The sequence below is a fragment of the Trachurus trachurus genome (genome assembly GCF_905171665.1).
Source record: "Trachurus trachurus genome assembly, chromosome: 5".
Taxonomy (NCBI): domain Eukaryota; kingdom Metazoa; phylum Chordata; class Actinopteri; order Carangiformes; family Carangidae; genus Trachurus; species Trachurus trachurus.
The window spans coordinates 21,862,992-21,877,379 of record NC_139896.1 but is presented as its reverse complement, the minus strand read 5'-3'; the positions used below and the strand labels follow the sequence as shown (position 1 = coordinate 21,877,379).

General features: G+C 41.5%; 1 protein-coding gene across 1 annotated transcript in view; it reads left to right on the top strand.

The window, feature by feature from the left end:
- Positions 1-471: 471 nt before the first annotated feature.
- The window catches only part of pcbp4 (poly(rC) binding protein 4), a gene marked incomplete at its 3' end in the record, with an annotated part of 67,533 nt that continues 53,616 nt past the window's right edge, over positions 472-14,388 (top strand). Inside the window, exons 1-3 of the mRNA XM_083971635.1 lie at positions 472-609; positions 1,709-1,732; positions 7,695-7,727. Of these exons, the coding sequence (XP_083827761.1) occupies positions 478-609; positions 1,709-1,732; positions 7,695-7,727 (189 nt within the window). The 5' untranslated portion in view covers positions 472-477. The remainder of the gene's footprint in view (positions 610-1,708; positions 1,733-7,694; positions 7,728-14,388) is intronic.

Genomic DNA, 14,388 nt, shown 5'->3' with positions numbered 1-14,388 from the left:
TTTGATTAGCGCTGCCTCCATGCTGGCTTTGGGCTCCTTTGTCCTGCTGCGCTTTGTCCCATTTTTTCCTCTAATTTCTTCATCTTCGTCTGCTGAGTCATATTCACCACATCACAACATGACACACAAGCTCTCAGACATTGAAAGGCTATTTGTTGCATTACATGATGTACGACGCTGTCGACACAGGTGGTACAGTTGTAGAGATGGTGTGGATTACATAACATACATGTCATAAATACTTCCTCTCATATTTTTTCTTCTTTCTATTCCCCACAGCACTGAACGAGAACGAGGAACAACAATAAAACCTGCCCCTGACGCCAGCTCCGCCAGTACCTTCCCGCTGTCCAACCCCCCCTGAACCCGGCCTCCCCTCACCCCTCTCTGCAGCTGCCACGGTTCCTCACCGGGTTCTCCGAAGGGTTCTCTGTGGTGTTCTGGAAAGCTCCATACGCCTCGGGGCCTCAGACCTTCATGCGTCTCCCAGCGGCAGATTCCACCCACACCTCCACCCACCACACCACCACTACCATGAGCTGTGAACGGGAGTTTGGAGACGGGGCCATGGGAGTCACGCTCACACTCCGCCTCCTTATGCATGGAAAGGTGAGGAGGGAGGGAGGGAGGGAAAAAGTAGGAATGAAATGACAGATGAACAGATGGAATTCACAATACTTAAAGGATCTGTCATGAGATCATAGTCTAGATTTTTCATCTTATTTCCAACAAATCCCCTTGAAAGTCCAAAACAACACTGAATTACTCCTAGTAACAAATAGGCTACTGTGTTTGTACAAAGCCTGATCTGATTCCTCTGAGCCATAGAGCTCCACTGTTTTCCACAAACTATTTAAGCTTTCTATTCTTCTCTTCTCCTGTGTTTTATTTCTATATTTCTATATATTCTATATATTTTATAAGTGTTGATCCATGGGAAGATATAAAAAACCATCTCAGTGTATGTTTACATCTTTCTCTCTCTCAACAAGTCAGTGCTTGCCTATCAGAGGTGAGGCTCTGAGCCTCTTCTCTTCTGATTGGCTGACCTCGTGTTAGAAATAGAGATGATTTCAGGTAAAACAGAGAAACCAAATCCTGCAAGGGTTGGATGGTGGGTCCAGGTGGGAGGGGCTTGGTTCCTACTTTGTTGTGACATCACAAAGTCATAGAAGGTCCTACGGCTGGTTTAAAGGCTCAGATTCTGAATTCGGGAAACTAGATTTAAAATGTTTAAAAACCACACAAGCCAGATTTTAGAATCTCTGTGACATGTTCCTTCTTTTACTATCAACACCCACACACACAGTAGGATATCAGTTAGCCTTTATTTAATGAAGCTGTATCGTTGTGTTGGTAGGGAAAGTCTATAACACTTTGTTGGTCTTGGTCTTCTAATGGGATTAGCTGATGTTGAAAAATCACTGATTAATGTCTGACCTTATCCTACATACATGTGAAAAGCAAAGTCAAACAAAACAACCTAGTAAAAAGGCAAAATAGAGGATTTATTTTCAGCACTTTACAAAATTAAAATCAAATTTGTAAAATTTCTGTGCAAAAATTTGATTAGATGGTGTAATACATGCCCTCATGACAACACGCTGTTTTTGTAACAATAAAGATGTGATAAGAGATTCTGTTTGTCTCATTTTATGTGTTCATCTGTTACCATAGTAACATTTTCCATTTGTGTTTCTTTCCTCAGGAAGTGGGAAGCATTATTGGCAAGGTGAGTTACTCTTTGTAGCTTTTCCATCTGTTCTGTATCTGTACAAAACAAAACAAAAGCATTGTTTAGTGCATGCAGAAGACGAAAGCATAAATATCAGGCAGTTAAAATGACCACACACTGTTGATTTTACAACCGAATAAAATAAATCAGAGAGGATCTGGGTAACTGCCATTAATTAGAATTTCTGAGCCGCATTAGAAATCATTGTAACACATTAAAGCAGAAGTAAGCGGAATATTTGTGTTAATATAAGTCTTAAATAGTTTTATACCATGGTCTGGGTGAATCCTCGATTCTGATTGGCTGCGGGGTGTCCATTAAAAAGTGATAATGGACACCCATAAAGATGTTCCGGTCAAATTGCCTGATTACGTTCTAAATATTACTGCGCTGGCTCAAACGCTTGTTGGTAACCACGGCAAAGGACACTCGGACCATAACAACTTTTTTTCAGCGCATCACGGCACTGGAGTCTGTAAACACACAAGCGGTAAGAAGTGCACTGGCCCTCTGAAAAACTTTGTGTCACGTAACATTTAAGCCATCACCTCACCATCAGGCTGTGGCAGAGTCACTGGCTGCACGCTGCGGTCACAGCGGGTCCCTCTTTTTTTTTTAATATCGCCGACGAGAGTTATTAAATAGTCCGCTCAGCCGCTTATTGTGAAAGAAAGACATGATTTTAACGGTAAAAACAACATTAAACTATAAGTAATTGATTTAATATGTATTTATCTCGTAAGTGACCATGGTATAAGCGGGATAATGCCCTTCGAGGTGTCCGATTATCAGAGATTAATGGACTTCGTGTCGGACGGTTCACGCCTCCGCGTCGTCCATTAAGTAAGTAACCCCGACAGGTTTTTCATTGCTGCTTCGCGTCGGGGTTCCATACAACATGAAGGGGTTTATTTCTCCATAACAACCGACCAACTATACATTATCCCGCTTAGAACACGGCCTACAACTAAATCATTCAATAATGTAACACAAAATAATGATAAAAAGAGATTTTATTCATGTAAAATTAGACCGTTGCTCGGGACGCCGCTCTGATCAGCGCAGCAAAAGAAAAGAGAAAGTATGCAGGATATTTACTTTATGTTTCACTTTTACCGTCATTAAATAGCTTCGGACTAATTGTGATGTTAGATAAACGACTTGTAGCCTAACCTGTTACAGGGAGAGTGGAGGCTCCTTATTTCCACATTGTGGCTGAAAAGTAAACTTGCATCAGAAACTCTGACCGTGTCACAGCTCCTCTCCTCTCTGTAGCTCCGCGACACAAACGCACCCCATAATCTCTTGTTTATGACAGATACGACTACACAAAATACATCGTAACGTGTATGGTAATCCATCGATCCACTGATTGATTATCAAAGGCTTTAATGCACGAACGGGAGGAGGCTCAGCATAACAGCGGCCGTGACCGGACATGCAGAGTCAGCGTTGCTATGGAGTCCCTAGCAACGGTCCGCTCAGCGGTGGTCTATCGAGAAATAAACACCGCAGAATATTGGTGATTGACCAATCAGAATCGAGTATTCAAGAGAGCCGTGTTCTAATTTCTGATAATGGACACCTCGTCGGGCATTATCCCTTACATATCTTCCGACGGCAATCACTTACATAGAGTGTTTGGTCCGAAACACGGGTCTGTCAGTCACTCTGCTCTGCTGTAAGCAGAAGAGAAAACTTTTATTTTATTTCCTTGTATCCTACAACCTTTATCCAATGAGGAGAGAGAACGGCATGAAGGGCTGTGTGTGCTAGCCTCGTAAACCAGCCTCTCGCGGAAATGCATTTCATTTCATTTCTCGGGAGAGTCTGGCCTCATCCCCCCTGCAAGCGTTTGGGGTGGGCGGGAGCTGGGCGAGAGCTGTAGCAAAGACGGTTTAATATCTTTGGTAGTAGCGTTGACAGACAACCAACCAACCATTCAGCCAATCAGCAAGTTGGTGTAGTGACGGGGCTTTGCACCAGTCGGTCCCTGATTGGCCAACGTGCTGTGTCAATCACAGCGGCGACGCTGATTGGCTCGGCCTTCTGAGGGTTTCAGGCCAAATGCTTACAGCGGCAATGAGGCCAGACTCTCCCTCGGAATGAAATGAAATGCACTTCCGCGAGAGGCTGGTTTACGAGGCTATGTGTGTACAGCCAAGGGATGCGCGTGAATGTGGTGACGTAGGGACGAGGACCAATAGATCCATGACGAGGGCGGGGGCTGCTAACTCCATCGGCTGACAAGAAGTCAGAAAAACGACCGGATCGCTTACTTCTGCTTTAAGCGTTAGTTAAGCATAAATTAAAGGGACAACAAGGAGTTTTGGAAAGCAAAGTGTTTTCATACTACATTTACCATGAGCCTCCGCGCGCACGGTGAAATTCTTGGACCGGCGCAAGACGGACGTCTTGCCAAGAATGTTTTCATTCATCAAGAATTAAAGTCAGAGGTTTGAAGACGATCAGGTACCGTCGTAGTTCCGACCATAAACGACGATTCGGCGACGCTATTCTCATGACCCGCCGGGCAGCGCCCGCAAAACCGAAAGTAAGGAAACGCTGTTCGGCTCGCCCAGCATTTCCGCCACTAATTAAAATAACAAAATAACGATAGAGACAAAACGATGTATTTATCGAAAATGGAGCCATTAACAAGTGTGGGTAACGTAGATTCATCCACATTAATGTGAGACTTTTTTATAACCAAATACAAACTCCTCGTTGTCCCTTTAATACATAATTCATCATTTATTAAGTACAGTATTACAGCAGAATGTAATTTCTAAACAGAGTTGTAAGTGTTTAACTCTCAATCGAAAAACTAAATTGTGATATGTTTGATGATTATAGTTTCATATTTTATCAATGATGAGCTCACCATCTGATGTCTCCTAAATAACTAGTTTGTATGAGGTATGAATATACAAACATTAGAGTTCAATATGTGTATTTGAATTGCATACTAATTAGTATCAATGTTGTAAGAATATCAGAAAGTATTTAATGATGCTGAACTAATGCTTAATATACTATTATAAAGTGTTACTGAAAACGTTTATTTTTATACACACAACCATTTCACAGTGACAGTGACGTGGGGTAAGAAAATCCCCCCCATCTATAAACTGCGTTTGAAAATCTGACTGTGGTTTTCTAAAATTGGCATGCTGCTGTATGATAACGTTTGGTATAATCCCACCACAGCAATATAAAGTTGCCATGAAATATGCATTAATAGTGTGTAAAATTTCCAGTCAGGCCATGTCAGTCCAATCTGAATGTGCTGAAAAGGAGCCGCTCTCCAGGGATGCGAGTCAATTTAACCGAAGACATGTTAAATAAAAACCCTGTTGGATTTTTTTTTTTTCCGCAAATATATCACAGCTAAGTGAAGTGTGATAATGACCGTTACCCTCGCAGCAAATTCACTAACCCATGATTGGGGCTGGTTTCCGTTCGCATATATTTAGACCCCCCACCTCCCCTCCTGCCCTCCTCATCACTTTCAGTGTGTGGTCTATTAACTTGCAGCCTCTGACATAAAGATGGCATGAAAATTACATCAGTGTTCTAGTTGGGTCGTGTCAGTGTGTAGTTGCACCACAGGAGCTGCTCTCCAGGGTTTCTCGTGGCATTAAACGAGGCAGCCAGGCGGCAGAGCAGAACTGATGTTCGCTAAAGCCGAGCTATCTGGCTTAAACACGCTCGTGTTATAGACACAGGTGTCAAAATGTGATGATGTCACACAGCTCAGTTTAAAAAAAAAAAAGGCAAACAAACAAAACACGTGACAGCTGATTTTTTTTTAATGTTTATTGATCACAGGAACATTTCTTTTCCTGAGCACATTTTCCTTTAACAAACCCATATGTCACATTCATTATGAGGTGAGATTTCTCTTATAAACCCATCTGGATTTCTTTAATCTCACCTGCACAACTGGTTTGCTGTTTTTATGCTGTTTTTTCTTCTTTTGTTAATTGTGCAGATAAATAAAATCAAAAAAATCAAAAATCATTATGTTAGACTCTCACATACCTGAAAAACTGCACCAGTGAACGAGCTCCAGGGCATCCCGCTGGCTCAGAACACCACATTCTCTTTACCTGGATTCTTTTCCATTCACTCCTGCAGTTATACAGTTTTCTTTTGTCTCTTACAGTAATGGGAGGTCTCTCCCTCGTGAAAAGTCATAAATATTTATGTGACCTAACCTTTTTATGTCAGGACTTCTTCAATTAAAGAAATTTGACACAGAACCCCACCCCCAAAAAACGTATATCTCATCACCATCCAACCCAGAATATTATATTTATTCTATTTTTAAGTAGAATTTTTTATTTTAAATAATTTTGATATTTTTATAATGTATAATTATATTGTTGTATTTAATTTTCTGTTTTCAAGTAAGTAAGTTATCTGTCTGCTGAAGTACAATATACAAGCAACGCAAAATAATGCACTATTCAGTCATATTGAAATTATTGATATTATCGAAAGTATCAAATGTCAGCCGCCTTCTGTTGAAATGAAGTAAAAACAACTTCACAAAGCTGAACTCGGAATTCAAACTAGACAATATGACACTCCACAAATTGGTCAAGAAACTAACATTTCCAGGAAGTAATGGTCTCATAAAGTAAGCAGCAGTGACATCATACGTAGTTGGACTAACGGAGGAGGTGGGTCAGGTGAGGTACAGTAGGTGTGCAGGTGACTTTGACTCTACAGGCAGAGGCTCCTGTCCAGGCATCAATCAAAAGCTAATGCTGGTTTCTTAAATGAAGGTGATCTTCAGCAGCAGGGCGTGAAACACAGCAGTTGCAGCTCATAAAAAACATGTCTCTCCAGGGAACCTTTAACCTAATCAAACCTGCAGGCACAAAGAACTGATCTCAGCTGAGGATTACTGATGACATTACTCCTGTGGTACCGAAGGAAAGCATCCAAGCCTCAGTCTTTAGGGAAAGACTGAGGTCTGGATGTTTATCACCTTAGACTGCTCATCGTCCATCTCATCTTTAAGGTGCTCCAAGTATAAGAACTTCCTGTTTAGGGCTATAATTAAGTCAGGTCTGATTTTAAAATTGCTGTAGTGCCTTGGACAGACAAGGAAAATTAACAATTGGATAAAAAACGAACAAAGGGTCTGTTTCAATAATTTGTGTTACATGATGCAAAAGTATAACTTGAGCTTAAAAATGCTTTAACCACAGAGGAGGCAGAGGTGATATGGTCTGCTCTAAGTTCAGGTGTGAACATACTCAAGATGCATTCAGGACCCATTTGAGATCTGATCACTCACATCCCACTCAGTGCACACATTCATTCAGCAGAGTGAACGCAAATGTTCACCTGGTCACGTTGACGGAGCGCCCACTCTGACATCTTCTGAGAGGCTGCCCACTTTACTGGTATCTTCTGAAAGACCATCTCTCTGCTAGTGTCTTCTGAAAGACTGTCTACTGTACTAATGCCCTCTGAAGGGTCGTTGACTCTACTGTTCTCCTCTGCTACGGTGTCTCATTAACATGCACATTGACAACAGACTCCTCTGTTGATTGGCATAAAACAGCAACTCCCACCTGTTCATTTGCTTATGAAGCAGGAGGTGAGATCTGATCACAAGTGGGTCACTGGAGACAAATATGGAGAACTTTTACTGAGAGTGTTTTCAGAGGTGACTTCCTGTGATTGGATCTCTAAAAATGCCTTTTGACACCAAGTCTAAACGAGACCTTTGAGAGGCTGTTGTAGCTATGACAACCTGGTTGCAGATACAGGCTAATTTTCAGACAAGTTCAATTTATCTTGGATTGTGATTTCCATTTTTTTTTCTTCTGCATTGCACAACTTATGAATCTTTTGTACAACATTATTGTTACAATAATCAACAACAGTCTACAGAGGATGAAAAAAACTAACCTTGAGTACATTTCTTCTTTTTCCACAGAAAGGAGAAACAGTGAAGAGAATACGAGAAGAGGTAAGTCTCACTCCCCTACCCCCATCCTGCACATTCTTTCATCTTCTTCCATCATCCCCTCTGCTTTTCCTATTAATCCATGATAACCCTTCAAATGCAGCTCACATGCATCCTGCTAATGACGGCGTCTTCAGACAGCAGCACAAATCCATACTAACACTGTTAGAAACAGGACGCACGGGCACCGTTTAATCTGTGTACACAATGGCAGCATGAAAATCAGCTGTATCCAACGTGATTATATATATTCAGCTTTTTTCTGCTGTAATTACACTGTATATAAAAGGCTGCCTTCATCAGGAGCTTTCATTTGGAATGGAAAATAAGCAAAAAGAACAAGGGTCCCATCACGTCCACCTATTTTTAGAATGGCAGTTTAATATGTGAAGGTGTACTTTGTATTTCTGGCCGCCTGCTGGGACGTTAGCCTTGCTGACGTTTACATATTTAGCTGTCTTTGCTGTCAGCAGCTTGCAAAGTGGTTTTACCACTTGAAGCTGTGGGTGTGGAGTGGCTGTGCTCTCTGCCCCTCTCTCATCTCTTCAAGGAAACCGAGACACAAATAACTCAAGTTACAGGAAGTAGGAGATACCACCTGTGTGGCCAACGTAAATTCTCCTTTACTGCTGTGTAAAGTAGTTAATTTAGAAAACTATGACGACCTCTCAAATTAATGAAGTAGCGCAAGTGTTATCTGTTATAACGGAGAGACGAGATGTTTGTGTAAGAACCAGTTTGTGCAACTTGTCTTCTGACCATGTTAGAAGGCAACAGAGTTTATATCTGTTCCACTTGACCACACTAGAGAGATAGTTTAAATATGAAGATAGCAGCTCCAATTTTCAGAGGTGCACTCAGCCTTACACTAGAAAAATGACAGACAGAGTTCTGTAAAGAATAATGAATGAGTGCAGCAGATCACACCCTCGCTCATTTCCTCACTTTCAAACACTGGGCCATTTCCTTCAAGAAGTAGGTGTTAGTTACCACACAAATAAAACATGAGCTCTTATAAAACGACTCTTTACCAACTGCAACAACGTCGCTGCATTCCTTTTCTTGTTCCACATTATCCCCATCTGTTACATTTACAGGAATAGTAAACTGACTTCTTAGTTTCTTAGTACACAGTAAACTCCATAGTTTTGAAAGAAAATAGTGTGGGTGTTCGCGCAGGTGCAAATATGCATTCTGGGTGAGGCATGAGCAACCGGAGCGAAATTGGAGCGAGATATAAGAAAATAGCTGCTCCTCACTCGACACAAAATCCTTCCGCTCCCTTGTCCTGCTCTGCCCCGCTCATATGCTCTGCTCACCACTGAGCTCCTGAGCCAAACACAGAGACAATTTCAATATGGAAAAATATGTTGTTGGATATAATTTGTTTATATGTTTGTTCATCCAACGTTCTTCTAATGGATACACAACAAAGATAGTGACCGTTTCAGCCCCACAGAGCGTAAAACATCCCAAACCTATACTGAACTGCACATAAAAGACTCTAAATTGAAAATTGAAAAATTCCAAGGGATAAAATTTGACTACAATAATACGTTAGATTAAAATGTGGCGATAATATGAACCTTTACTTGAGTCATTCCCCTCTCACCTCTCCTGCTTGGATGCTACATGTGTAATCAGGTTGCCTGCAGCGCATGAATACTTAAACACGTGCACGTACACTTTCAGATGCTCTGCATTCATCTCACTGACTCCACAACACAGGCACATCCCTGACTTGTTAATGTATGCAACACCTGATGTGAATACCAGACTTTTATATAAGTGAGCAAAGACGTGGGGATTCCCAGAGGAAAGTTAATGAAAAGCCCAGATTATCCTTGTCCAAACATTCACAAGAAAGAAAGAAATGTAGAAATGTTTCTGTTGAACGTGTGTGGTATCACGAGGATGTGTGTGTGTGTGTGCGTGTTTATGGCTACCTCACATTACACTGGAGAAACAAGGATGAGGTGTTATGTCACCAAATCCTTATTGTTATGTTACAAACGCTCTCCCGAGTCCCTGCGACATCAGGCATGCGGAATGAAAGCCTCTACGTCAGTGCAGCTGCTGCATAAAGGGGAAGAGTCAAATATGTGGGATAAGATTAAATTCTTTAACTCAAAATAGGTCACAGAACTCCTTCCGGTGTGGTTCAACAGGAAAAGAATGCAATGCTGTATTTTAATGAGCCTCAAATTTACTCAATTTAGTTCCCTGCTCGCCTGGAAAACACGTTAAATAATAACCCACAAATATGTTCTGGAGGGAGAAATTATTTTGGAAACGTGTGTCCTCAGAGAGATAGTTTTGACGACGACTGCACATGAATCAACACTCTAGAGAGCAAGAGACAAAAGAGGGAGGAAGAGAGGGAGAGAGAGTGAGGCAGAGGAGTTGTGTTTCCCTTTATCCGCTGGGGAATTTGTGAAATGTCACCAAAAAAAATGAAATGTGAAATTACCAGATTTTAGAGGAATCAGTCAGTCTCCTGGAGGAGGATCAAGCTTCCTGCAGAGATATGAGAAGATGAAGATGATTTCATACAAAGGAAATATATTTTAAGATCATTTTATAAGCCATGTTTATTATTTAAACTTTCACATCTTAGGTGTTTGTTTTTGTCAAACAAAAGGGTTAGGAAAGTCTTATGATAAATTTTGCATAAAAACCCACGCGGACGGCCGCGGACAGGGCCACGCACGTTTACATACGGCGCACAGCCTGTATTCAGAAACTGAGCCTTAAAACCAACCGATTTTGTGAGGACACATAAAAAGCCTTTATTGCACATTCAACTTCTTTTCATATTCTTCCTGTACTATTATGGGTTTTCATCCTTTTCATTCGTCAGGTGTCAGGGCTTGATTTCCCCTCCTTGCTCCATGTAGCGATGTTTCCTGTCAGTCCACTGAGTGATTTCAGGATCTCTTGCTCTTGTTTTGTTTATAATGAGTCAATTTTAACGTGAAACAGACCAGAACTAAAAGGTAACAATACATCTTACTCTCCTTGGTCTAATTAATGAGTTAATTAATCAGATTAATCACCAGCGTCACCTTTTAAGAAGCTTGGGTATGTGTTGCTTAACAGCTCTTTCAAAGAGAGTAATCGATATGAATATTTCATAATTGCTCCAGTGCACTGCTGCAAATGCTGCCCTGGATTTAAAATATTCACAATTTCAAGATAAAACTACTGCAGTTAAAAGGGAAACTACAATCAAACTATGACAAACATCCAAGTCAAAGTCGGAACCAAAACCAAACTGGAGTGAAAAAGACTCAAAATAAACATCTAATTAAAAATCAAAAGCTTGACGTTCACCTCTATGGGGAGACGGAGCAAACAGAGGAGGCAGAGGGATGAACAAGAGGGAGACTGATGAAGACGAAAAAACAACACATTGTTTTCTAGCCCAAGCATTTCTGTCTGACAGCGTAACTCACTGAGCAGGAAGCATGAATATTTAAATGGATATTTGCCTCTCAAGGACAAAACCACAGCACCGGATCTACAGTTTACTGGATTTATAAGATAAGTCTTCCTCTCATTACTCTTCTTTATTCCCTCAACAGGCTACCTCATTGGCACACAAACACACATATACATTATATCCATCATAATGCACACAAAAACACACCCATTGTTGACTTTAATGAACAGTTTACTGTTTGAGTCCAGAGTTTTCAAGGCTATGTGTTCCAGGGTTTTGAAGAGCTGAAGAATCACCATGTGGACGCACACACACACACATACACACACACACACACACACACATAAAAGGAAAGGATGCAGCATGCAAGAGGTCCCTTTTCATAGAGTCAATAAAAACATTGATGTCAGGTTGTAGCTCTTGGTAATGGCTGCACTCACACAAACACGCATGGTCTCTCACCCACTCTTCTTACACACACACACACACACACACACACACACACACACACACACACACACACACACACACACACACAGAGAGAGAGAGAGAGAGACTCCCTGGCAGCATGACTCTCTAATAAAGCGGAACAGAGCAGAGTAATCCAGTTGAATGACATGGCTGTCCATCCTTCCTCCACTCCAAATGAAGAGTAATGAAGACAGCCGCTCCACGCTGCAACAGCAACACAACATACTGCCGCATGTCTCACTCATTAAAGTGGGAGGGGAAAATCAAGAAGCGTGGGGGGTAGAGAGGAGGGGAAAGACGTGGAGAAAGTGACTGGAAAGATTTGGAGAACAGTGAGTGAATACCTAAAAGAATCTGTCTGGAAGACGCCTCGAAATGAAACAATGTTTTAGGTTTTTAATTATTATCTGCTTTGTGTTCATTCTTAATGTGATAGAAGAATAGGACAGACACTTTGAAAATCTAGTGCTGCTTATCGACACCACTTTAATGCTTCTTCACACAGTTATTTGACTTTAGTTCAGCCATGTGTGATAAAAAAGCCATGTGTGATAAAAAATGAAAAACACACAAGTATTAGGGCAGGTTTCAGGTTGGGTAAACTTCTGAGTTTAAAACAGAATTTTAGTTTAAAGTTTTAAAATTAGGAGAAAAGATACATACTATATGTACACAATACACTCTTATTCTGCCTATTATTTGGATAATAATCAATTTAATCAAACCAGCTGTTCTCTGTGGAGCACTGTATCTAAGTGTTACAACTTAAATGTCCAGTGTGTAGTAATTGTTAAGGTATGTTGGCAAAATCTGAATATACTACCCATGAATATATTGTATAAGTGTATTATAGCTATAAAATAAACTTTGTTTGGTTTCCATAGCCTTATAATAATACACATACTTTGCATATACTATACTATTGCTTTAGAGAGTGCGGCCATCTTGCACCGCCATGTTTGTACGGCTGCCCGAATGGAAAATCCAGCCAGCCAGAGAGCATGTTTCGCAAGGTTTGCGTTCATAAATCAACCAACAAAGAAGAAGGCAGAAGGAAAGAAGAAAGAGTAGGAAACAGCAGACATATTGTAAAATGGTTTAGATCCTCACCTCATCGTTGATGCTCCTGAAATACTCCCAGTCGTCACAGTTGTGGTAAACAACAACTTTTGTCCTTGGAGGCCGCCATCACTTTGGCGATGGGTGGGGTGAGTGCGAGCGAGCAAGTGAGCTCTGCAATCTAGAATCTAAATGCTAGATTCACTCTATTTTACTCACTGAGCCTTTAACATTTTTAGTCGTGCTGTTGAAGAAGTAGACCCTTTTGGTTCTCTGGATATTTGGAGAGCTGGATGGTCTGTGAGTTTTATTTTGATGGTTAAAGCAGAAGTAAGCGATATATTTGTGTTAATATAAGTCTTAAATAGTTATATCTTCCGACAGCAATCACTTACATAGAGTGTTTGGACCGAAACACGGGTCTGTCAGTCACTCTGCTCTGCTCTGAGCCGAGGAGAAAACTTTTCTCGTATCCTACAGTTTTTATCCAATGAGGAGAGAGAACGGCATGCAGGGCTGTGTGTGCAGCCAAGGGATGCGCGTGAATGTGGTGACGTAGGGACGAGGACTGTTATGGTGCGTTCCAGGCAGCCCGTAACTCGTGTTTTTCCGACCTGTGAAGTCGTACCAGTTCGATCTGGTACGAGTTCACGGGTCGGAAGTTACGAGTGGCCGTTATAGTGACTTTCACAGGTAAAACAGGTCGGAAAAACACGAGTGGGTTGCCTGGAACGCTACAAAGTCGTAAGTTGTGACTTGAAGCTGTAATTTACGGTTTCAAAAGCCTGCCTGGAACGCAGCATTAGCCAAAACGACCGGATCGCTTACTTCTGCTTTAAGTTATCCTTGGGTTGAAAGAGTTTGATCTAAATGATTTTGTGTAATCCAGCGTGAAATTCAGGCAGCACTGGCAAATTATAGCTGTATGTATGTATGTGTTGCTAGCCAGCTGGCCAATCAGTTCAGGAAGGATCAAACTCAAAAGCTTCACAGGGTAAATCTAAACTACAAAAAATAAGAAACTAAACAAGGAACTCACCTGCTTTCAGGCTTCGATGAGGGGCAGAGAAAACAGGTGGAGAGGGATTAAATCGCAATAGAAAGCAAAGAAAGTTGGGAAAGAGAGGGGTGATGGAGGGGATAAAGGGAGGGGTAAGAAGAAGTAGGGTTGGCGAGGGTGACTGATGGCACAGGGGGTTAAGTGGGAGGATCAGAAGGAGAGGAGACGCATATGAGAAGTGATTGCTGGACCGTCATATGGACGGGGAGCAGCGGGAGGACGTATCAATAAATTAATGATAATGAGACTCATGAGATTAAAGGATAAAAGGGAGGGGAGGAGAGGTGGATGAATGAATGGAGAAGAGAGGAGAGGAGGAGATAATGGTGATACTGGCCCTCATTTATCAAATGTGCGTACACCAAGAAAATGTGTTCGCCAAATCTACCGCCAGGATCGGCATTTATCTGAACGTGAGCGTACAGTAGGGTACGCAGAAATCTCACACCAGCTCTGAACCAGCGTAGAACATGCAGGAGTGAGTGCGGCTGTGTCAGAATGATTATTAAGCAGGAATATATCGGGCGTGACATTTAAATTACGATCATTTTCAGACGTCAAATTTGTCAACGCCACGCCAGTTCTACACCGAAATCGGCAACCTATACACTTCGCGACAAATCGCGTGACAC